Source organism: Neopsephotus bourkii, unplaced genomic scaffold (assembly GCF_033783945.1).
Source record: "Neopsephotus bourkii isolate Nb327-2 ecotype Australia unplaced genomic scaffold, CSIRO-AGI_Nbou_v1 NB_690, whole genome shotgun sequence".
Lineage (NCBI taxonomy): Eukaryota > Metazoa > Chordata > Aves > Psittaciformes > Psittacidae > Neopsephotus > Neopsephotus bourkii.
Genome location: NW_026901189.1, coordinates 1245723 through 1272182, shown reverse-complemented (window position 1 = coordinate 1272182; position 26460 = coordinate 1245723). Strand labels below are relative to the sequence as shown.

The 26460-nt window shown below is 40.1% G+C and overlaps 1 protein-coding gene across 3 annotated transcripts in view; it reads right to left on the bottom strand.

The window, feature by feature from the left end:
• Window positions 1–26460, bottom strand: part of ST8SIA1 (ST8 alpha-N-acetyl-neuraminide alpha-2,8-sialyltransferase 1) — a 126438-nt gene that overhangs the window by 81412 nt on the left and 18566 nt on the right. For 2 of the 3 annotated variants that reach the window (XM_061353729.1, XM_061353730.1), the window contains exon 2: window positions 11644–11788. In XM_061353729.1, the coding sequence (XP_061209713.1) occupies window positions 11644–11788 (145 nt within the window). Of the gene's footprint in view, window positions 1–11643; window positions 11789–25046; window positions 25173–26460 lie in introns of those variants that run through there. The other variant, XM_061353731.1, reaches the window with a different exon arrangement.

Sequence of the window (26460 nt, the reverse complement as noted above, 5' to 3'; positions counted from 1 at the left end):
AGTTGTCACAAAGAGCATCGTAATCATACCAAGGATTCCTCATTTCTTCTTCTGGCACAATAATGGACCACAGAACAGGTCTGTCTGTGTAGCTTTTGCATGTAGTCTCCTTTCACCTAAACTGTCTCCTATTAAGCCTAGGCCCATCACTTACCTTTGCAGTATTGCTCCTGAATAACAAGCTACACTATGCATTCATCAAACCCTGCTGCAAGAGAAGGGAAGTGAGGCAAGCCGTGGGTTTTAGATTGAGGAAAAGGCTGGAGATGGTCCAGATGGAGAAATGTCTATTAATGAATTAGCTTAAAAATAGGATAGCCAACCTAAAAAACAGAATATGCTACACATTCTCATTCTACATTTGTATCATGCTCACAACCTCATTAAAATCAACAGAGAGAAAGCACTGCATGGTATTATTTTATGCCCTGCAGACAGGTCTAATTCAGCTTGGCTCTATACACTGACATACAATAGTAACGCCGTGCAATCTTCACTGTGACTCCCGGAGAGGGGACTCACAGCTGGCAACTGTCCCTCTGTCTCTCTCCAGCTATATAAGTACTTTCAGTCTACTGAGGCAGACAGTTGGGAGAAATTAGCTGAAGCATACTACAGCACACAAGAGACCTCACCCCGGAAAGAAGATCCCTGAGCTCTGTCTCTGGGCAGTCCTCATTACCAGAGAAAGGAGATGAGCATGTATGTTGGGACACTAAGTTTACCTCATTAGTAGCGACATCCAATTGTTACTGGATCCTGGCTACAAGAATAATCAGCAACACTAAATACAAGGTTGTTCAAGCAGAAAAGTGCCATTAAGCTCTGCCTTTCAGAGGATATGCATTGATGGTTTGTATCATCTCCAAAGAGAAAGTCTGAGGATATATTTCTGAGGGCACCACATGGTTGTCACATATCTTCCTTGCAGACTGTTAGAAAAACAAAAACATTCAGAGGTTTGGAAATGTTATCTGATTAAGAGTTGTGGTTGCTTAGCCTAGAGAAAAAATACTGTGAAAAGACTTTATATCAGTCATATGTGGAAAAGATAAGAAAAAAACCCTCTTGCATGATAGCCAAGAGGGAATTTTAAGTTAGACATCAGGAAATAGCCTACACATAAGGATAGCAAAGTACTTGAATAGGCTGTCTAGTGGGCTGTAGAACGTCTATTACTGAAAGCTGTAAAAAATGATTAAATATGTTGGATACATCCCAGGTAGAGCTGTCTGCCACGGGGCAAAGGCAAGAGGGCAGCGGCCTCCAAGTATATCCCCTCCAGAAAATGACTTTGCCCGGGTTTCACTGTCTCATCAGAATGAGCTGACAGTGCCCCTGTATTTTGGTGCAGCACTGCATAGTGGATCCCCGTATGAAGGTACAAAGCTTTTCCCCTTAAAAGCCTGGGTTTGTAAAAGTAAAATCAGAAACAGTGCTGTACTTCTGAATTATGCGGTGTGATTGAATACATTTCTTTGTGAGAAGGGAACTCTGTGAAAATAGGTGTTGGTTTTGATTCAGTGTTGTTCAATTGAGTGGCTAGAACTGAAACCCTTGTTCTCTTGTAACTTACCAGTACCACTTGGGTACTTACCCAAGTGCAGCAAGCAGAGGATGGAGCTAACAAGCATATTTCAAATCCCTGCATGTAGCTCTCAGGCATCCCCCAGCATACATTTGCAGCTAGCTTTGACATGTTGCAACTTTTGTTGCAACTAGCTGCAACAAAATCAGTGAGATGATATAGTAAAGGTAAGCGAGGAGGGTAACTCTGAGGGAGCTGCCTGCCCATGCATACCACCAAAGGTTGAAGCAATGTTAGCATTACCACTGTCACCTTCACTGCACTGACTTCTTCCCTTTGGTCCCAGCAGGAAAGCCTTATTACCATGGGACTTAATAGCTTGCAAACACTTTGGTCACAACCCATAAAGCCATAAGTAAGGAGATGTTATACAGACAAATTGGTCATTAGTTAGTACATTTATCCCTATCTGACTGAATAGCTCACTAGATAGACCCATCAGCACCAGACAGCAACACACTCGCATTTCAATGCAATACACCTGTGCTTAAGCTGTTCTGTGAATCTAGACCTTGTCTTAAAACAAAATTCAAAGCACATATTTCAAGCACAGGATGTGAGAAATTACACTCTTCATTCATTCACATTTAGCCATAGGCTCTATGCTAGGAAGACTAGTTAGGGCAGCAGCAGGTGGACAAGGTGCTATGTTTAGTATTAAGATATTTGACTTCCAAGAGCTGCTTCACATCAGGCTGCTGAGAGCACAACCATTACCCCTTTACACAATGACGGATAATTTACTCATACAGAAAACTTCTCTGTCCCCTTCCTAATAGAGGCATATTCTCTGGGCAAAAGGAAAAGCCACCCCCTACCATCACATATGGATTTTATTCTTCGCCTATCATGCAATTCCAACACCAGAGAATGAAGGTAACTCAATGAATCTGCATGACTTGGGAGTTCCTAGAAAACATCTCAGGTTTCACAGAATTAGTATTTAGGATACAACTCGGGTCATTTCCTCCTGCTATAATGATCACCCAGTGTCTTTCATGTGAACCTTCTGAAATTGGAGACCATTAGTCCAGTGCATTTTACACTGAGAAAAACACTAACCCTGATCACAGATTTTATAACTGACTTTCAGCTTATAGATCCAGGGCTCACCTAGGAATTTGTGCAGAATCATGCTAGCAATAACGTACTCTACACGAAATTACCCTGCAAATGTCTACAGCAGTCTTTCTGGTATTCCTGGACTGGATGAAGGCCAGTGAATTTAAGCCATGGTCTTGGGCTTATGTATTCCTCCTTCAAATCACCTGCAAAGGCAGGTATGCATATATATGCAAGTTGTTCTTCTCTACAACATACCTAGACTAGCACTGCCAAATGTCACCAGCCCCAAATGCCCATCATTCACGGAAGTGTCTAAAAGTATCTTTAAAAAGTAAATTTAAAAAGTAGAAGATACCATAACCACAACAGAAAGAACTATTCCTTTCTGCATTTGGGATTCACAGTTACATTACACAAGGCTCTTACATGTCATATCCTGACTCATTTCATCTGGAGACACCAGTGCTTTCACTTGTCTTGCTTTTGCCTGCCACTACAGACTACCATTTTAGCCACCACACACAAAATACTCACCTCAGATTGGTAGCTACTGGCCAGCAGAAAATCTGCAGCACAGATTTGTCAAATTCATCCTCAAAGACTTTGAAAAAGCATAGGCTTTGTTGATCAAGAAGGAAAAAAGAGCCTGGATTCTTGATCTGAGGAACAGCGAGTTAGATGTTACTTCACCTACACATCCAGCCTCACAGGATTTATCTGGTACATCCTGATATAAGAAAACCACACTACTGTGTTATTTTCTCAGTGTCCAAAACGCCATTCGAAAGCCAATGGCTGCCTCACAGGAGCCATTCAGCTGTTCTAGAAAAGAACCACAGCCCTTCCCCTCCATACCATATCAGACTATAAGGACTCTAAATCAACCATGCCTGGCTACATAAGTCAACTCCTGAACTGTAATACAGCAGATTTCTCATTAAGTGTAAAGCTGGGCTTAGACTCCCCCTTAAGCAAGAAGACATAAAAGATCTCTTGAAAGTCACTATATAATCCTCCTACAAGATTTGCAACCCTAATACCTCTTCTTAATAGCTTCTGCAGCGGTATAACCTTCCCTGACTTTCTTTGGTGCTGCAGACTGTGCTAAGCCATACTTCTACGTATATTTAGGAATACCTGGGACAAGGGGGAGGACTACATCTTTGCTGCAGGTGAAATGCTTTCTGAACATAATCTGATATCCTGCCGCACTCCAGTAAAATTTACCAAACCAAACAACTGTAAGTAGTATTTCATCAATTCCTAGTCATTGTTCCACCAGGCGGTAAGTGCTAGGCGTGAAATGGAACCAAACTTCAGACTCAAATAAGCCAATACTAGTATTAAGCCTACTTTAGAAGTATATCACAAAAAAAGCTAACTACTGAATACAGCAGTATAATGCAACCTGTTCACTGAATATATAGTTACATATACAGTAAAAAGTCAATGAACTTGAACAAGATTACCTTTAATAATAAAATTAATAAATAATAAGAAAGGCTAATAATTGTAAACTAAGATATAAATGATAAAAGGTTACTCAAGATTTAGACACTGACTTCCAAAGAAGCAAAGGTCTCATTGCACCTGTAGGTGGAAGTCTTGGTATATAAGCGAGATCACTGCCAGAAAAAAACCCTGCCTGGAGAAAGAACCTCCTTTTAGCATCTTACCAGCTATATAAAGCTACAATAAAACTAACAAAAAAACCCTAATTGTGTTGCCTTTGGGCAGAGTAGAACCCACTCTTACTTCTATTTTTATACCCTCAGCCAGGCTGCTTATACGCCCTGTAGCTACTTGTAGCCATCAGAAGTTTGCTGTTCCTGTAGTTTCCCATCTGTGACCACTTCCTTTAATTATTCTTCTGCTTACAACACATCTTGCTTCTAAAGCAGCAATTTTATGTCACAGTGAAGTAGATGAACATTGACTAAAAAGCCCATAAAATTCCCAGGGCAGTAGCACAGCCTCTCTGGCCATCTTTGACCACACTGCCCACTTCCTCTTCAGGTTCAGCTTTTATGCTCTGTACTTTACAATCCCACAGCATAACATTTGTAGTTGTGACTTCTAGGTACCATCAAAAGCATTATTTGAGGTAAAGAATTTCAGCTGCCCTATGGCCTATTCACGCGCAGCAGCTGCTTTATGCACAGGCTTGCATTTTACCAGTCAGTAACGGTACAATCCTGGGTACCAACAGAAATGGATAAATACACTCTTTGAAGAGCTTTCCAAATACAAAAATCATGCCAAGTTCCAACAGCCTCATGGCTAAATTATCCTCTTGAAATCCCACAGGGTTTTGTACTTCTTTTAGTACTGCTCAGTATGCAGAGCAACACAGGAGCTAGACCGTATTTGTTGTTCGACACCCTCTTATCCCCAAAATCCTAAATAAAGATGGAATTGATCTGTGGGGTTTTTTTGAAGGTCCAAGGGCATAAATATCTATCTGGCAAAGGCACTTGTGTGTGCTTGGAGCAGCTCTTGTGTTACCTAGGAAAGAGGGTGATTGGTGTTCAGTCACTTCAGATTTGAAATAGAAAGGTTGAGTTCAGGCAGCCATTCCTCCTTCCCAGCCTGAAGGCCAAACTGACACTTTGCAGCCAGATCTAGTCCTTCTGTTCATCTCTATTACATTTGGAAAGGTCAACATCTATTTATGTATTTGCACTGACTGAGAAAAAGCCTACTTGGCATGTCCGTTATTGCAGATAAACTCCAGAAAATCAGGCTCACCATAGACAGCCCGGCTAAGCAGCTTGGTTGCAGACATTTTAGGAAGCCCAGAGACACAAAAATCACACATTCAATGATCAATAGGGACAGTAAGCCACTCTTTGATCTGCTTTAACTTAATTCAAACAGAGCATGTTGCCCATTCTTTACTTTACTTGAAACTATACACATGGCATCTCAGCCTTTTTAATATAAATTTGATTTTCACCATCAGGAATGTTTTCCTCTTGCCTATATGGAGTAGCTTCAGACGGACTGTGGCTTTTGCTTAACTGACCAGATAGAACAAATGATGCCCTATTCCAGCTTTGTTTAATTAGTGAGCATGGAATCAAAGTGAGGGTAAGGGTAAACTTAACTAAATATTGAGCCAGATTCTTTATCGCAATCACCCTGATGCCAATGGCTAGAGATTGCCTAGGACTGAAGGGAAGACTCATGGTCCAAAAGAGCACAATTTTTCACGTCTCTATAGACAGTATTTCATATTACTGTATTTCAAATCAGGACACATGTAACAGCCAATATTTCAATCTACATCTCCAAGCAACTATTAATTATAGAGCTTTACTGAGAATAGAGTACTTTGGTAAGTTAGATTGGTAGCAAAAATTAACAGAGCACTTCCAAAATCAACAGCCAAGGCAGTAATTCATGCCTTCTGGCAGCACTGCAGTCCATCAAATCCTAACCCTCTTCAGACAGTTTCTCATTTTATACACAATTTTTTGATCACCTGAGGCTAAAATCAGTCCAAGAACACACAGCATTTGCTCTAAGCAACCTAACACTGTCGTCTTAACAGGGTTCACGTTCCTTACATAGTGCAGCTTTACATTCCACCCTACATCGGTCACTCTTCCACCTATCCCTTCCCAGTACTTGCTGCTCCTAGACCTCATTCCTATATGAATCAAACTGTCATTTTCTTCCTCTGGAAGAGTATGTTTTTCCTGTGATCCTTGTCATGCAAAAAGGGGAAAAGCCTGCAGATGCTACACTGAACTCCCTTTCCAAACCTGAATTATTTCCCTGAAATAATACAAATTCTTCTACTAACTGTGGGCTATAGATGTAAGACTAGGGAATTTGCTTTGACACAGCACAAATACCAGCATCAGAGGAGGACATGATAAAATCTCTGGCCAAATGAGGAATACTATAAGCAACCAAGAAAAATTAAACAAGTGCCCAGAATCTAACAGGTACCCTGAATAAAAATCACAAAATCATTCACTGTTACTCAATACAACATTCCCCTTGGTACCCAGAGAACATCATACACTTAAAGTTGGAGAGATGAACTTTTTCCCTGCTTTCATATAAGGACAAGAATTGAAACTCTAATGAATAACTTGAAAAATATTGCCTTCTTCCTGGTCACAAGGTATCCATAAAGAGCTGCCAGCTTTCCCAGATGTATCTGTGGCTTGAAGGTATTTCCATTGGATTTATCAAACACTACTTGAGATGACTGCTCATGAGAAGCCATTCTGCCATTCTTCTAGCTGACAGCATTTTGCAAGTGAAACATTAGAAGGGACTTGAGCAGCTGGGGAGCCACGTTTTAATAATTTCAGATAATTTACTGGTACCAAATTTGTCCAACTCTTCCTCGTGAAATATAATAAAACCAGAAATTTTTCAATTATTTTGTCAAATTAAAAAGTTGAAGCTTAACATTGGAAATGTCTTTTGAAATGTATTCACTCTTCTACCCTCCAAAATAATACTTTACATGGCAGAGTGAAAAATTCCATTTGATTTTGCTATTTCTTTAACCTTTTGGGGAAGGGGAAAGGAGGCCTCAGAAATTCACCTCAGTTCTTCCTTGCTACCAGCTTTTGACAACAAGCAACAGAAATCAATTATTTGCATAAACAGCCAAATCCTGGGGTGAGGTGGTTCTTGGTTTGGTTTATTTTTTTCCTTTAATAGTAAGGATAGTCTGAAGCTTGCTTTTGAGACTGTGGAAGAAAAAGACAGGAAAGAGTGCAAAATTGTTCTAGAAAATGTTTGAAACTGAGGCTTGGATTTTTGCCCTAACTCAAAAGCTGAGGAGTGCTAGTTCACATTTCTCTCACATGGTCTTGAGTTACATCCCTGCTGTTCTTGTGGTTACATCATGTTTACCCATAGCATCTAAAAATTACTGTAGGAATATATAGAAGCCTGATTTCTTCCATTCTAGTCAGGATCGTTAGTCATTTTCCATCTAAAGGATGGAAGATGCTAATCATGCCTTAATACAGTGCAACAGGACCAGAGCTGCACAGCTAAACCTCCAAGCTGAAGAGCAAGGAAGGTGTATATCTCTGTCCTGTCAGGGACAGGACTCCTGAACATTCACCAACACATGGATCCATTTTCTGTCTGACAGTTGGACAACAAGGGAAAGGAAATACATTTGTAAGTTACCCATGGCCTTTAGTGGTCAACCTAAGACATGGCAGCCTGGCTATTCAGAGGTTTATCCGACCATGCTGCTGAACTCAACTGTAGTAGGTTCACCTGCATCTCTGTCAGTGTCCCCAGACACCTATCAAAATTACTGGTTAGTATTGAAATTTCATGTCTACATGAAATGCTTTAGAAAAGTGGTAGGTACACAGTAGGAATAATATCTCATTATTAGTATTAAACTACACCTACGGTTACATGCAGACTCTATACTTTTTGTCTCCTAAGAGTGTAATGCTGTAGATCACATCAAGTAATAAAACAAAGCTGCTGTCAAGAAATGTCTGACTTTAATTGAAATTAAATTCCATTATCCAACAGCTCCAGGCAATGACATTGTAGGGAGATGATGCAGGCAGGATGCCCACCCTCACTGCATGCTAGGCCATTTTCTGTGATGATCCGTGTCCTGCACCAGACTTCTCCTGACCATTAGGTATTGACACTGAGCCACTAGCAGTTTCTCTCCAGGATGGGAAAGATAGTGCAGTCTGTGTAATATTTCATTTCTGTCTCAAAAAAAAAAAACAACAACCCACATTCTAGAAATCAGGGAGGAAATGACACGGAGAGGGGGAGAGTAAGAGGACCCACTTAGAGTTTTGAGCAACCTGGACTAATGTTAGATGTTCCTGGCCATGGCAGAGGGTTTGGAACTAGATGTGTTCTAAGGTCCTTTCCAGCCATGCTGTGATTCAGTAGCTGGAATTGTTCGTTCATAAAAAACTCTGCAACTTCAAATTTTGCTCTCATAAACTGAAATGAAACATTGGATTACTGTTTCCATAATAAAGCTCTTTTCTTCTGCAAATTTATCCCTTGGCCAACCAAAAACTTAAACAAAAAACAAAAGGAGGAAGAATATAATCAAGCAAAGTCTGAGGGGAAAAAAAAAAAGGTAGCAATGGAGCTGATAAAAAAAAACATCCACACGGATGAAATACTACATTCAAAAAATGGTAAAATTAAATGCCATAACACTATCAAAACCTTTTAGCCTTTTCACTTCAAAGAAAAACTGAAAAAAACAATGAGCTGATACTAAATTTATATTTAGACAAAATAGCATTTTTATAGAAAAAGCACTCCATCAGAAAATGTTGAACCAGCTGCAAGAGCTGATAGATTACTGAGAGAGCTACAGATTACTGAGAAGAAAAAATATTCTATTTTGCACTGTTCAGATTCAAAAATAAATGGCATTTTACATATTAACTTCTGGCATACTTAGATTACTTCTGTATAAGTCTCTCTTCATGCACAGCCAGCTTATTCTCTGCCATAAAATATAGCAACTTTGCTATGTAATTCAGTTACTTTATCCTGTAAGTTAATAAACGGTTCAGGACTGAGAAATCTTCTGCAAGCACAAAATGGCTTAAGTCCAGCAGATTGATGTGGATAGAGCCCTTTTTATTTATTCCGGAGGAAATATTTTCACGATTATATCAACATAGCTGCAGCCCTTTACATTCCTGTTACTTCCCCTGAGCATTTCAGGGTATTACCCATATTTTATGAGTGGTTTTAAGCTTCTGGATACTTTTGAAAGGAATATTCATCTTCACAAAAATCACTTTCCGGTTGCTAGCGAGCTAATAGACACCATTCTTCAAAGTAGAAGACTGAAAAATTTAGGCATTTTTCTTGAAACAAAGAGAGAGGTAGAAAAATACTTCGTTTAAGAATTTACTGCAAATAAATCTTTCTGAGGTTTTAAGCCTAGAAGGTTTAATCTGTGAAAGGTCTACAAAATTCCTCTGGGCAAAATACATAGGAATAACACATCAAGTTAGGAGCAGTGGTACTTGCAAGAAAAGAGGGAATAGTAGCAAGTACCATTTGTCAGAAATTAACTGCCTGTCAATTCATTAAAGGAATAGTGTTTCTGGCACCAGTCCTCGAGCTGCTTTCTAGCATTTTTCTAAGCTTGGAACATTATGAAATCACCTTTTCCACCACCACCCCTACAACTGCACCTACCCATCCATCCTCTTTGCAGCCTGCTTGGCAAGCCTAAGGAACACTGAAGTCCCAAATCCTTACCTCAGGTTGTCTCTCAGCAGTTTGCCTTCCCCAGGCTTTCCAGATCCTCACTCTCAATCCAATCAACTGATAAACTTTGGGAGCCTGGGAACCACTGGAGTTCCACAGAACATGATTCCTCTCTAACCTCTCTGAAAGCCCATCCAATACTTTGCTCTTCCCTGTGAGAGGAAGTAGGACACCAGTGTGGCAAAGAAAGCCAAATCTGAAATCCCAAATCCAACACAAAATAGTGACCTCACTGTGCCATCCCACATGAGGCTTTTCTGAAACGTTGGGAAGGATGTACACATTTTGAGCAGTCACTGCCAATATCTTTGTTTAGTACAAAGTTCACAGCTCTGCCAAAGTTTTCCATTTTCTCCAATAAACAGTGCAATATTGTATCAACAAATCCTACTAATCATCACAAAAAGGATTTACAGCTGCCTCTCTCTGACACACCACAAACTTTCTACCAGTCTCAAACGCAGGGACTGAAATTCACTCCAGACAGGCAGCCCCCTTTCAGCTGTACAGCAGGAAAAAAAACACTCGCCATGCACATTTCAGCATCTACTTGTTTGCTGAGCTTGCATGGACACAGCAGCTGGGGAGCAGCTTGGAGAAGGTAGAGGTCCATTAACCAGTTCATTGCAACAGGCAGAGCCACGTGACAAGACAGCAGGCTGGCAGCCTAAATGAGACACAGCTCTAAAACCCCTCTTCCTGATGACGTTTTAACATAGAAAGCGGCTGCTCCCATGTCCTCTTTCCCACTCTGCATTTTCTTCTCATTCTATCTCCACTAAAACAAACATTTGAAGTTGTTACTCTGCTGGCCTTTCTTTTAATTACCTTTTGGATGTTTTATTTGCAGGATGAGTTTAACAAGAACTCTGCTACATGTTTATCTGAAACAACAACAAATGAGAAAAGCCCAGTGTGAATGACTCAACACTGACTGGGAGGCTTAATAAATACCTATGCTTTTAATTTGATAAATTAGAATAAACATAAATTAATACATTCAGATGTTTGTCTTTCTATAAATGTGTAGCCACATAAAACATCTCCCCTTCCACGAGCAAAACTGAATAAAATAAACTCATTTTTTAACATCAGTTCATGTATTAATTAAAAATACAAGAAGCTTAGGCCAGTATTGCAAATTCCCAGCACTCAAAAACTCTGCCCTTTGCTGGAGTTTTGAGGGTTAACCCAAAACACCTTTGCTGAACAACCACAAACCAATCTTAATACTCAAAACACAGCAGGAATCAACAAAGTCAAGTTGCTGGCTTCTGATACTGAGCTCACGTTGCATGCCATCAATAAACTTCATTCACTTGGAACTGACTTCACACACCTTCCCACAAAGCAATGTCACACCTTAGCTAAATAAATCTGAAGCAATCCGAGGTGAGGGACCATGCTCCCAGGGAGCACGATCACTGACTGAAGTGTAGAAATCACCTTCCTAAAATAGACAAAGCTTAGCATTTTAAACATCAAAACTGGTAGCCCAATCTCACCCTTTGTGTATATCTGCACACTTGAAAAGTAGTCATGGAAGTATTAACATGCATACAAACATTTTATGATTTTCACAACAAAGAAGTAAGAAAGCAGAAGAGGCTGTTTTGTATTGAGACATGAAGATACAATTTCTTGATGAACATTTAGCCTACTCACTTGTACCATGTTACTATTTAGTATATTATTACTTAAAGTGAGAAGAAAAAAAGATTACTAACCTGTGGGAAGAGGGAGTAAGTCACGTTGTCAATAGTAACAGAATATAAAAATTCCCCATCAAACCAGAGGTTCTTTCCCATTGGGGAATTCCGCTTTGTCATAGCAAAGAGTTGTGCAGGGTCACAGCATTCTTCCAGCAGTTTCCTAGTGAAAGCAACCAAAAGAGAAAGGACTGTATCAATTAGAGCCTTGGCACACCTTCTCTAATGACCACCCATCACACCTGAGATCCTGCTGCTCTCAGATGGTCCAAGGCAAGCCATTCATCTTACCAGCCAACAGATGCACCGGGAGTGACTCTATTTTACTTACAGAAGGGACAGAAAGCCTGATTTTATTTCAGAAAACCTTAGAAACAGTGAAAAATTTAAACCTCCATTCACTTTTGGGTGGCATAAGAACGGAATGAAGATTCAGCAAAGGAAAATTCCTCCTTTACAACCTCTTCTAAGGAATAACGTACTGATCGCCAACACATACAGAAATCAGAGAACTCTGTCAAAAATCAATTTTGAGCTATATGAAAATTCAGCACCAAACCTTAACCATGAAAAGCAGGCCTCCTAAAACCCAACAGTTACCTAACTTCTGCATGGAAAATTTTGGCATCTCTTTCCAGTTACTAAATACCCTTGTGCTACATTTACAGCAGTATTAGAGCCTCCCTTCTAGCTGAAGTCCGACTTGAGTCATTCCAGTATGACATATATATATATATATAGTGAATATTATACTTCTCATTTCCCCAGTTACACAGCATATCCTCTTACACATTCGTTTCCCCAGAATACTTATTACTCAGCTCACCTAGAAATTTCAGAGCTGGTAAGGTTGTTAAAAGTTGTATTAAGCAAAAATTCTGTATCACAGCAAACTCAGCAACTAACATCCTAGACAAAAAGCACTAGACATCTACTGGACAGGAACATCCTATCTTTCCAAACCCCACATGGAATTAGCTCTCTAAAGAAAAAGCAACACTCACATGAGTTTTTATACATAGTAGATGTATGTAAAATACATGTTGCAGAATGATCTCATTACAGCATAATAATATATACATTTTTCATTTATTTTAATGAGAAGCCTAAAGAGACTGATGCCATTTCTAGTGGCTGCATAAGAGTTGCAAATGGAAGGCAGAAAAACATCAGTTATTAGTAACTACTAAAATGCTCGATATAGGTGTTCTCTGTGAAAGGGGAGATTTTATTTAAACCCATGAAATCATTCACAGAAGTGCTTACATTTTTTAGCTTTTTTAAAAAGTTTTCACTGTAATCTTAGCAGAAGAGGAAACAACTCGGAAAAAAAACAAACTAGGGTTGTCAGTGCTATTTGCTAGCTTTCCTCACTAGGGAAGGCCAGTGATTTGCTATGGTTCAGCTCTAGGTAGCTGACAGTCTAAGAGGCAAGTGATTTTCGTGAAGACTTTTATATATCAGAAGCTTATGACAGAATGCTTCATGGCTCAAAATGTCAATATTTTGTCCATTTGACCCTGCTGCACTGCACTGCAGAGCATCATGCTCCACCACATATCCAGACTTTACATTGTGAGGGTTCAGGGCTTGTAACTGCATAGCATGCTGCTACTCAGACAGCAAAGAGGATGGAGGGTCTCTCTTCACATGGAGCTACATGGAGAAGACAAGGGGCAATGGGTACATGTTGCACTGTGAGAGGTTTCATCCTGGTATAAAAAAAATTATAGTGAGAACAGTCATTCCCTGAAACAAGTTCCCCAAGGATGTGGTGGAGTCCATGTTTTTGAGATGGAGGTGGAGGTTTCTGAGATGCAATTGGACAAGGAAATAGATAATCTTATCTAGACTCCATTTCCCAATGAAAGGTTGGACCATGTAATCTTTCAAGGGCCCTTCCCATTTTGATGGTTCTGTGATTCTAGAACTGTTTTTCCCTTATACTGCATGTTACAGAGCTGGTTTGCCTCCCTCTGAGCACAGAAATATGTTAGCCAGAGCAGCAATTTCCATTCCTAGAAACACCAATGGGTCTACCTATACCCCCACAGAAAGGCTTCACGTCATCCTCCTGCTGATGCCCAAATAAAGCCTTCATCACAGAACTGTGAAAATCAACCCAGAGGAAACTTGAAATCTCTTGCCAAATAACCTTTGCAAAACAGCTTAATATGGGCGTGGAATATTGTTCTAAATAAAAGATTTGAGAGTGGAGATTTTTCTGGTTGTCCACAAGCTCCAGTTCACAGCCTTTGGAAAATTATTTCAGCTCTGTCAAGTGGAAAGAAAATTTTTGTCTTTCTCCTCCTTTTCTTTCTATCCCCACAGCAACGTTTTCAAGAAAGCATAAGGTAATCCAAGATCAGCTGGAGCCTCAATTCTTCATATAGTTGTTTGTTATACAACTGTATAACAAAATCAAAATTTCCAAGTGAAAACCTGCAACTCATACCTTCCCTGGAAGTCTGGTCTGAGAAAGAAGCACAAAAATAATATATAACTCAGTGGAAAAGCATGTAGGGAATGGCTTAAATTAATGAATCCTCCTTAGCCAGCATAAACTAATGAGCTAAGGACAGCTCTCTGTACAATTAGACTAGATATATATACCTACTCTTTCCTTTCTCCAAAAGTGCATTCTGGCTCCCGTTCATCAATAAACTTGTTATGAAAAGGAGCAGGTGCCTCCTGGAAGGTCCACTAGTTCAAGTATGTATCTGTATGTATTAGCACAAAAATATAGTGCACTCACTTGTGCTTTCTGTCAGAAAAGAAAAATTATTAAAAGTCTCACATTATTCAGTCTCTCTTTCTGATCAAAATCCCAACTTCATAAAGTGGGAAAAGCTCCATAGGAAAACGTGCATTTAACAGCAGGACTAATTCAAAGGCAAACCTAAAGCAGGATACTTTGCAGGATAAGGGAGTCTGAACTGATTTTGCTGAGCTTGAGTAAAATATATAGCTGAAATGTTATGATAGAATTTGCAAAACTATAACAGCTTTTAGCAAAGGGTTCCAATTCACTACAAGCATTCCCTCACTCAAGGACATAAATGATATATATTTGACTCAAAGCTATCTCCAACTCAGCAGAGACCTGCGTATGAGAGGAGTTAGCAACCTGAATGTCAGCATTGAGAACACACTAGGGGCTCCCAAATCTGACAGCACTTAAAGGGTAAATCCTTACTTGTAAGAGAAGCAGGAGTAAAGTTACTTTGACAATCCCACTTCAGATCTTTAAGATTTCAGCAGGAACTGGGCACCAAGCAGGTCATTAAGTACAAGGCAGCACTAGCACTGAAGTGGTTGTGCACAGCAACTGAAGCGGCTCTGCACAGCAACTGAAGCAGCAACCTATGCACAAGACAGGAGCTGGGCAGCAGTTCTGAGATGTTAGCCATATCCCCTGTGGCACACATCACTAAGGTTATCCCAGCAGACATTGCACACTGAAAGAAGCAGAGTGAAATAGTTGGTGCCAAGTATCCTAGATCCGTATTACCTCATTTTCATGGGATTTACTGCTGACTGACTCTGGTCTGATTTCACAAAAAGCCTGTGAGCAGCTGTAGCACACAGAGTGCATTACTGAAGTGCAGTAACTAGGGATAATTAGGAGCTTTGCCTCAGAAGACCACTCCCAACCAAAAGGGTGATACAGATGCACCCTCCTCCATCTGAAAACAGACAGAAAGCCAGACCTCCTTGCAAAGCCTAAACTTAAATTCGTACTTAAAGTCAGTGAAAGAGCTTACATAAAAATCCCAAACTACTTATCCTTAATCTTAAATTAATCAAGCTTTCAGATACAAAATTACCTGTTATTATTCATATGCCCCAAGTCCAGGGCCAAAGCACATTTAACTGATTTAACTATTAATCCCTCTTTCACTGCCAATAATTCCCAGGAAGGAGTCATTCATTTGTAACTGCAACCTGCACACTGGTTTGCTAAATGGGTCTATTGAAAAATGGGAAGCTTAGCAGGAAACCCAGGCTGCTGTATCTCCTGCGCCTGTCCCCTGGATCAGTTGCTGTCCTGCTCCTTTTCTCATCTGCAAAATTTATCAGTAATATTTTAATGTTGTCTTGCAGATCACTGATTAAAAGAAATGCAGAGGATCAAGAATTAATTTGAGCAGGTTCACACCCGCAGACATCCTGAACTCATCCATCTGATGACCCCATCCAAGAACAGAAAACATATTTAGCCCCATAAGTCACCTCCAACAGTTACAACTATAAAAGAGTCCTCTCATACAGCCACATAATGGTTATGCTTGTAGCCACGTTTTTCTCCAACCTGGAAACCTGAGAATTTTACAGCTCTATAGAAGCCACTCAATAACAGTAAAATCAGTGACTCAATTGCAATCAGCGTGGTTGTACAATCTTGAAGCTACAGTTGGCATTTGGGCTCTCAATATTCAGTGAAAACACCATTAGTTGGGTTTGGTCACACACATTTAATTCCTCTTTCCAAAAGCGCTCAATATAATACTTGCAATTGGGCATTAGTCTGAAGAAGTCAGAGGCTTTTACGTTTTCATGGTGTTTAAGTTCCTTACTATTCCAGAGGTTCAAGGCATGCTAGACTGTGCCTTAGGCAGGGCAGAACACAGCAAGTATAAGGGAACACAGTGGAATGTAGCGTTCTCTTATCAGAGTAGATAGCACACACATCAGACTCTTACTTCATACACCTAACTTCCCCTGTACCAAAGCTGTGGTTAGAACACAAGTAACCACTATGAATTTACTAGGCAGATGAAGGTAAGAGGCTGGTGTCTTTCTGCTTTCACCAGATGCCAAGGGACACACTGAATGAGCTGCAAATCACAACACAGAGCCACGTGCTCTTCTTCAAAACCGAAGCTGGCTGCAGCCTTGTCTAGTCTTTTGGCATCACTCTTCTCCATAACAGACTCCACCCCACCTCAGATGAAATTTAAAACTACCCTCAGCACAACTATTCGGGAATATGAACTCAACATTGCCCTCCTAAGAACATCATGGACAACTACCAAAAGAATAAGAGAAAGCCAATGCAAATGTTCTTGATATTCACAAAAGCATATCAATTTTTTTTTGGGGGGGGGGGAAATCCATACTAGTTTAAATTCTATCTAAAATTAAGACCTTTGCTAAAACCAGCATCGAAATGAAGACATTGCTCTGCTCAAGTTCATTTCTAAAAACCCCCAGTTAGCTAAGCTTGAAGAATAGGTCTAAAGACAATGAAAAAGAAATATGAAAAACAGCGGACACTGCAGAGCAGGACAGAAAAATAATTTGATCTATTTCCCAGTCGACCTTTCTGCAAGATGATAAGATTTGATGAAGACTAAAGTTGTGACAGTTTTTCTCCTTACATTTATTATGTTGCTGTTTCTGTTTATTAAACTTTTAGCATATTTCCATGCCTCCTGCAGCAATTCCTGGTGTCTGGACTTTGCAAGGATCATGTGATATTTACCCTATCTCCCTCAAGGTAGGAAAGAAATCAGGACAATAAAAGGTCATAGGCAGAAGCAAATCATGTGCTGAATTGCCTGGTGCTGCAATGTCCATGAACAGAAACGGATTGCAGAGACCACAGATACTTCTCAGAGTAAGAAAAGCATGAAAAGTATGAAAAGTAAGAAAAGTAAAAAAAGTATGAAAAAAGTATAAAAAGTATAAAAGTATGAAAGTGTAAAAGTATGAAAAAAAGTGAAAAAAAGTATGAAAAGTGAGAAAAGTATGAAAACCACCTTCCTTGGCTTAGGAGCACAGCTGTATCTGACTTTTTAAAGTAAGAAATTTTAACTGTAAACTGCTGGATAATTTGCTATAAATTGCCAAATAGTTTGTGGTGGAAATTCTGAAATCAAGCACTGACATCTTTTCTGCATCATTGGTATCTTTTCTTTAGAACCTTCTTCCAGGTCTTTTTGAAGTGCCCAAAAGGGAAATGAAGTCTTTTACTTAATTGGAGAACACTGTATCTTTGGGTTTTCACTATTTATTTTAAAATCACTGACAAAAAATTTGGTGCTATCCATGTGGTATGGTTAGCAGTTCTGTTTTCCAGACTGCAAAAGAAATACAAAACTGTCTTTTTTCTCCTGTTTATTAGGCAACCCTATCCTTGCTTCGCTGGCCCAGTATAAATAAACCCTGCTGCCTTGCAGTAGGCAAAATCTGAGCTGCCAGTCCTTATAGCTGTAATGGCTGTTACATCAGTGTAACATCCTAACTTGTGACTGGAGACCTCATAGCAGCCTTCCAGTATCTGAAGGGGGCCTATAGGGATGCTGGGGATGGACTCTTCATTAGGGACTATAGTGACAGGACAAGGAGTAATGGGTTAAAACTTAAAGAGGGGAAGTTTAGATCGGATATAAGGAGGAAATTCTTTCCTGTTAGGGTGGTGAGGCACTGGCATGGGTTGCCCAGGGAGGTTGTGAATGCTCCATCCCTGGCAGTGTTCAAGGCCAGGTTGGACAAGGCCTTGGGTGATATGGTTTAGTGCGAGGTGTCCCTGCCCATGGCAGGGGGGTTGGAACTTGATGATCTTAAGGTCCTTTCCAACCCTAACTATTCTATGATTCTATGATTTTGCCCAGCTCTTTGGAAAATGTTTTCATTTTTTTCCTCTAACCTCCTTCCAAACAAACATCAACATAGTGCTTAAAATTTCAAGGATCTTAAATCTTTCATCATTTTCAGAAGACAGCAGTAGCAATAGTACCAAATGGCACACTTTGTAATTTCCCAAACTTGCTTAAATTCTGTTTTCTTGAAATTGAACTGTGGCTCAGATCAACCTCTGAATCTTCAGATTATTTCAATTATTGAATCTCTATTAGACTCTCCTTTGAATTTAAACTCAAATTTCAGATAGCTTGATAAAGATACACAGTTACTTCAGTTGATTATGCATCCTCTCTTTGATCAAAAACCTGTATTTTAAGAAAATTAATAAATATACTTTTATACCACTGTAAACAGAAATGGATTCTTTTAATAGTATCACATCAATTTATTCCATACCTTTGTTAATATTTTAAGTACAAAGGAGCACTAAACTGTGCAACATTTAAATTGTAGAAGCATTGATGAGGCCAAATTTGACAGGGAGTATCTTTCCTATTCAACAATGTTTATGAACTAGAAAAAAAAGGGCATTTCTCAGTGAATAGCACCTGACTGACAAGCCTTAAGTTTACCTGTCCTCCTGCCAATTCTTTCACTTACAAACTGAGCAGATTTGACCTGGAAAGCTATTGGAACACATATTTTTAGCCTCTTTTCAGACAAAATACATTCTGGTTTATGCAAACTGCTTCAAACTGCTATACACAAAACCTTATAAACTTTGAAACACAAATTATAATGTATGAATTATAATTTATGAAATAGAGTATGAATTCTAGTATTCAGTCAGATGATGTTTTTCTAAGACTCTCATACCAGATGTATAAAGAGCGATATATAAGGAAACCACCACAAGTTGTGACTTGCAGTAGCAAAACCAGCACTGTAGCACTGCTTTATTACTCATGCAGTAAAATATACTGGAATGCAGGATGCCTCCGAGTTGTCTACATTGTTCCGAATGAAACCCTTACATCAAGGAGAGATGGTAGCAGTGACTTGTCATCTCACCTAGAAACTGCAATGAACAGCCACATTCCCTTGAGAAGTGATGAATTTCAGCATGAGCTGATGGCTTCCGGGCAGCAGCCAGCAGCTCGAGAGAAATGACCTCACATGATGTTGGAATTCACTGGCACCACACCAGACTGCAACTTTGTTTTGCCAATGCCACCACCACCAATCCCTAAATACAACTGTTTGAGGGCCCATCTGAGGGAAGGCACACGGTACATCACACTTCATTTACAGTATCTGAAATGTAAACACTTCCATCCAAGTCACTCTGAGGCTGTTTTGTAGCAGAGAGCACTTGAGGGTGTGATTCAGCTCAAACTCGACAGGCACCTATTTTCTCCCCAGTGACCATAAAAAGACAAGCTAGCTTAGATGGAATCATTTACATTTGGTAGTTTAATTCAGATCCATGAAGCCCAACCTAGAAAGCCTACTGAGGCTTCTGCAGTTAACATGTGCTGCGACGGAGGGACTATAGGCCTTCTGCTTGTCTACAGCATCTCACAGAAGGATGCTATTTGCCAGCAGCCGCACCTGATGATCTTCCAGCTCTGTTCATACAGCCCTCACAGCCAGCTGTCAGAAAGATGAGATGGCACAACTGCATGAACTGGTAGCTCTGTCAGAGAGAACTCAGAGGCAAAGGGGAGCAGGGCAGTGGGAACAGATTAATTGGTTCATGTGCTATTCTTCTGGTTTTTCAGTCTTATAAACCTGGCAGGAGGAGAGCAGCTTTCACAGAGATGAGGTGAAATTAGTGAAGCACTGTCTTGCAAAACAGCAGAACCATCAGCTAAGAGAGAAAGTTACAGTACATGACAGTGCTGCTAGAGGTGGGGGGAGAAATAAGCTGGTCTCACCACTTCCCTTGTTCCTTTCAGCAAAATTGCTGCTTGCTTTGCACCACTACAAAGAAATACTTGGCTTCACAGGGTGGCTGTATTCTTCCAGGAGAAGATTCACTAAAAATAAATCAAGCAGCTCTAATCTTACATTTGAGATTGTAATATCTAGAGTCATCATACATGCCACCTAGATCCAAGCAGTCACTACAGTGACTTCCCCACCTGCTGCTGCAACTCAGTTAAAAGCCCTGTAAGCATAATATAATGCTCCTCACAAAAGTGCCCCCATGCTCCAATCCAAGAAAATCCATAGGGAGCCCTTTACTACTTTGATCAGTTAAAGTCATGCCCCTCCGTAGAAGGTGAACTGCCACAAGTAGTAGTAGTACTAGTAATAATAATAATAATAATTGCTTCATAACACATTTAAACATCCTGAAATGCCTAAAATCTGAGAACACAGAAATGAAAAGGAGGGGAATAATCTTCCACTCATCAGTCTGAGAGCTTTTAGATGTAAAAGTTGTGGGTAATCAGGCAGCCAATGCCTATACATGCGACAGAGACAAGATAATATGTAAAAGCATCACATGAAAAAGCATGAAAGAGCCATATATTTTCAAAGGCATACGAACCTGCACATTTTGGGGGAAGCTTTAATCCATCAAGGACATATGAATAGATCTACAACTGAAGGAAGCTCTATTTTGAAGAGAAACTTGTTCCCCTCACTTTTCAGAACCTGTATTCCACATCTCAAAACTATCAGTTGTGTAGGAGACAGAGTGAGTTTTGCCTGAAGCATCCACCTGATGCCGTGCCTGCAGGACAAGCCAACTGGCCAAAGAGGAGGCCAAAGAAAATCAGAAACCTCAGTTTTGATCTCTCTCTTCTATCCAGCCACTGTTTTTCATGAAACCTGTAAGAACTGACTACCTTTAAGACTTCTATTATTCTGTCTAATTGAGATGAAATTAGCCAGAAAGGCAAATTTCATAAAGGGGGTGGTTTACTGAGATTCCAGTCATATATATCACATTTCCTATGCCTGGGGAGGGAATCCAATAACTGCCAAATAATGCCTTGCTTCAGCTTTCTTGAAGAGGACATTAACAAAACTATGCTCTTTGTTGCCCCTGTATACCCAAAATTATACACCAGTTAAGCTGTAATAGCCCAATTTTAGATGAAAGTTATGATTCAATGCACTGTCAAGCACTGACACCAGTCTTCACCTTCAGCCCGAGTTGATGCAACTATCAACTCCACTTTTGAAAACAGCTGATGATGAGTTGATCACATATCCAAGAGATATTTCTGAACTGAGTTCAGGGATCCTTCGGTGTGTTGGCAGATGGGTTCTAACAGATGAAAATGAATAGTAAAACTATCACAGATTACAAGATAGCTTAAACTTGCATTTCTGATGTTTATGGTTATAAGTTTCATTTCCAAAGCAGTTTTGTTAACACATTGTACAACTTGCCTGAGCACTAGGTGCTAGAAAGTAAGTTTCACTGTTGCAAATACTTTGCAATATGGAGTAAGTGGAATAAAATAAAGGAAAGGCACATCCAATTGGGAACATCTTTTCATTAGAAGCTCCAATTCCAAGTCTTTTCAAGATTCTCTTCCTCTGGTGAAGCCACAGAAAAAAGTTACATGACAATCACCTTGCACTCATCTTTATCTCCATCACATTTGAGTTCAGACTATTGCCAGACTTCCTGAAATCAGAAAGGATCTCGTCAGCTCTGAGTTGAAAAGAGTCTGTTCTTACAGGGAAGGTCAGCTGAGATGCTTTCACAAGTCATCTCCAAATACCTGTCCCAGAAACAAGAGGTAATGTATCTTCTCTGTCTTCACAGCTTTCTCTCCTGCAGGCCCAGCAAAAAACTTAAAAATGAAAAAAAAAAAAAATAAAATAAAATAAATTAAAAACTCAAGCTTAGCAATGATCAACTGGGTACATTGCAGAACTTGTATGATTAAGCAAAAACAGACACAAATGTTAAGTTGCTGGATCACAGGATTTTTTCTTGCAGCTCTCCTACTTCCATCATCAGTGGCTGAGTGACAGCTATGTGTTGTAATAACTGATTCACGATGCAGGAGCTCTTAGTGGTTGAAGCCCAATCTTGCACTCATGTAAAAGGGCTTCAAGTCTCAATGCTCTTCCTATGACACTCATATCCCCAAAGCCCAGCCACCACAGTTAGGCATCTATTTTATGTTGCTCATCTAGACTTTCCAGTCAACAGAAGGACATTTACCCTGCCCTAATACAGGTACCTAAGGCAGAAGAGAACCATCAGTATCTGCAAGTACCTCTGCCTGTTCATTACTTATAGCAGGAGGAAACTGCAGCAGGAGTACTAACAGAGAAATTTAACTTTTAGATAGTTAAAGTAAGTGTGATGAACCTCAATCTGCTATATCCATAGGTGACTATACATCGCTAAAATCTGTTGCTTACCTCCTGGCCTAGACAATAGGAACACATTCACAGGAAAGTGATGGGTTTTCTTTTTCTTTCTAAACATATCTCAGCAACAAAAACTGTCATATACCTTACTCCCTCTAGCACCTCATTAGAAAGGATAAAATGCTGACGCTGAAGTACTTTTGCCATTTGCTCTCAAGAGTGATGCCAATGTACTGACAGCTATGTAAAACATCTCTTGCAATTACTTAAAATGTGCTCAGACCTCCACTCTAACCAATCCTCACCGCAAAGTAACCTAGCTACTAACAGGAGATGTCAAAGAGTCCAAAAGACATTTTCTCACTTTCTACCCACATCATCTTATTTCTGAGTCATGCCCCTCTTTTACTAGCAACCTAACTTGAGCCAAGTCCCTTTGGCTATAGTCACAGCACCAATTCACTGTTCACCACCACAACTATACAATCTGATTCCAGGATGTATAAAACATCTGGAATTTCATGGGTCAAACAAGTAGCCAGAACCTAAGCACTCTGTTTCCTCTAAATATGTACTCTGCCTTTCTATTAGTCAAATTCTGCTTTCGAAGGACATTGAGAGGCTTATCATCTGAGCTATTCCAGACCACAAGAGATGCTGACAGGATTCCCCTGAACACTTCCCCTGATCAGCTAGAAAGAATTTGCAAGTGTAATCAGGGAACATAAAGCTGTCCTTTCAGGACAAATATTCACATGGCGCTGAAAGCACAGTTTCCAAAACTCACATTTCCAAAGTTCCCAGAATTTCACAAGGCACTCTGTCTTGTCAGGGCTCTGAAACACTCCAATAATCCAAACTGGTTCAACCATCAAGGTCATCACATATTTACAACTCCAGCTTCCAAATCACTGCATGCTATTTTGCCATTACCATTAAACAACTGGTATTTGGCAGCACCACTAATACAAAGGTTTTACAACAAACCCTATGTTTAGTGGTTTGGATTTAATTTGGAGGACCTAGGGGCAGGAAGGTTGCCTAAACAGGCATAGAAGCAGCAGCAGAAGTAGAAACTACACAGTTGCTTGGCAGTAAAAAAGTGAGGAGGAGACAGAAGTCATGTGTGAGTCGATCCTAATTTAACTAGCTTCCTGCACTATACTCTGTCCTGCTGGAAATAAGTCAGTAATGCACAAACCCCATTACCCAGAGCAACTAAACAGCTTCCTTGGGGATAAACATGATTTATGTACTAAGCTGTTATAGGCGTGAAGTCCTGGCAAAGAAAGCAATGTATCCAACTTCACCCCTGCGTCTAATCTGGTGGCCTTTAACAGGTTAACACTAAATGCAAGAGAAGAATTCTTGAAAGCCTGTCAAACATAAAAGTACAGATTGCCACATACTATGACTCCTACCTAACTTTGCCAAGATCTTTATTTCCCATCTACCTCTCCTGCCTGTGCCATCTGCTGGAACTGCCCCCAGCTCTGCATTCACACCTCCTCTGCACAGGCACGCGCGCTAAGAGGGCGTTTTTGGGAAACCCTAGGATTCCAGTGCTGCAAAACAGCCTCCCTACAGCTACAGGAAAAGTTCGTGTCAGAATTCAAGCCTGGGGTTTTACTTTCCCTCCTGCTTCTGCTTCACTGGTTTAAAGCTTTCCACCCTTCTTAAAATTCTTTAGTCCCAAAAATCTAGTTACAGGATTCATTAGCGTTAAGGTAGTAGATAGGTAAACTGGTATACAACATATATAAATATATTAAAAAATATATATCTATAATTACATAAATAGATGTCTGGCATACAACAGCAATAGAAAGCATGCTACCTTGTAATGCCTCCAATAATTACATACAGTGCAACATTATGAACTTCTAAATGAATGTGAAACCTGAAGCATTTGACATCTATAGCCACACACATCACAGATGATCCTTGACGGACTGTTGAAATCCTACATTTAATTAGCTGGTACGCTCCAGTTCTCAGAGAGTACCCATAATCCAAAGAAATCTAAATATTGAAAAATACTGGAAATAGATCCTGAAAAGAGCCAAAAAGGGAATTTCTAAACCAGGCATTACAAACAAACATAAAACTCACAGCCATGCTAGCATGTCCAAGTGATGTGACTGAACAGGGAAGAGGAGCTATACTGCTCCTACAGAATTATGCAAACTCTGCACAACTGGAGCTCCAACAACCAGGGCCCTTCTCCACAGCAAACAGGCAGAAAGCTGGTATCTGCTTAGACCTTCTACTCTCACACTAGCTCATCACCATGGGAAAAAAACTGCTTCAAGATAGCAGACATGCTTTAACCATTGTCAAGTATCGCTCTTCAGCCCAAGGGAGGAACCATCTTCCTGTTTCCCTTCTGCCTCTCATGTTCTACTGCTTCACCTTCAGCTGCAGGTGGTCTTGAGCCACTCCCCATCTCTCCTGCAAAGAGATCAGTAACCTGAGTTTACTGTTACCCAGACATCCAGTTCCAGAAGAGTGAGTTCCAGTTCCGGTGTGTTGTCAGTTCCAGAAGGGTGAGGCATAGTGTTAGTAACAGAAATCTCCTTCCAACAACTCAAGGAAGTCTCTAGATCACAGTCTCTGGGTCCAGTAGGAGACTCACAATGCCCTGTAAACTATAGGAAGGGCAACACAGAGTGATGCGAGCAACCTGGGAGATTTCTTGAGTGTGTCAGGGATAATTTTTGATACAGGTATTGATGGGTCAACTTACACTGGATCTACTATCAGTAACAAGGAAGCACTGTTTGGGGATGTGATAACAGAAATCTTGGCTTATGAAAGAGTGGCATTCAAGATCCTGAGGGGAGTAAGGAAGGAGAGTAGCAAATTCTGTAATTGATTGATTGATCTTGAACTCGTCAGTTTGGACTGGAAGTGGCTCACTTTATGAGTATTGTGGATACTACATGTCAAAAAGAAGGGTCCCAGAGTAGAGACATAGAGCAGAGACAGCTGCTGGCCCAAAGAGACAGTCACCCAGGATGCTCTCTCTGACCCCGTTTTCCCCAGCTTGCCAGGGCGGCACCAGTCTGATTTCACCACGAACCAACAATAGACTCTGATACAGTTGCTGGGTTTGTGGTTTTTCTTCCTGCTACTGAGTGAACATGAGAAATGTTTCCTGTCAGGCAGATAAATGTTTGTCTTGACCAGCATGAGAAGACTTTCCTGCTCACCCCTACAGGATATGACCTGCACAAAATTAACCCAATATTTGCTTTCTAGGGACACTTCTGACTGATTCTTTCATCACATTCAGAGCTCCCAGGCCTGAAACTAGCTGGAAAACACCCAGCAAATGGGCAGTCCTACTGCTAGCTTTTTAGGTGTCAAACTCCTCTTGAAAATTCACCTTGCAGCTCAAGAATGCATGACAAGTGACAGAGCTATCAGAGGAATGTCCTTCAGTTGGTCTATGTTAGTCATCTCGATAAATTCAAGCAGCTAGTTATTTAGAAAGAAGAATCACGTTTCAGAAGTGATAACTGAACAGACTTAAAGAGCAATAATTCAATTTCCACTGAAGAGTAATTAAACTGTTTACTACAGGGCTGAAGATGAGCTATTTACTTTTCAACAGCACGATGACATTTTGTTTTCTGGTACAATGTTACAATCTAAAAATAAACCAGATAAATAAGAAAATTAGTACAAAAAGAGTATACCAGATGAAGAGAAAATATATTTTTTAAAGTGATTAAGCAGCAATCCAAAAATAAAGCATATATATTTAAGAACTAACCATTCTGAGAACACCTGCATTTCCTAAGTTAAGCATAATGAAGATTAGAAAGGGATTGATTGTTTATGTGCACACCCAGAATATGAAAGGCTGTTATAATTACCAATAATTTTGAAGGAAGT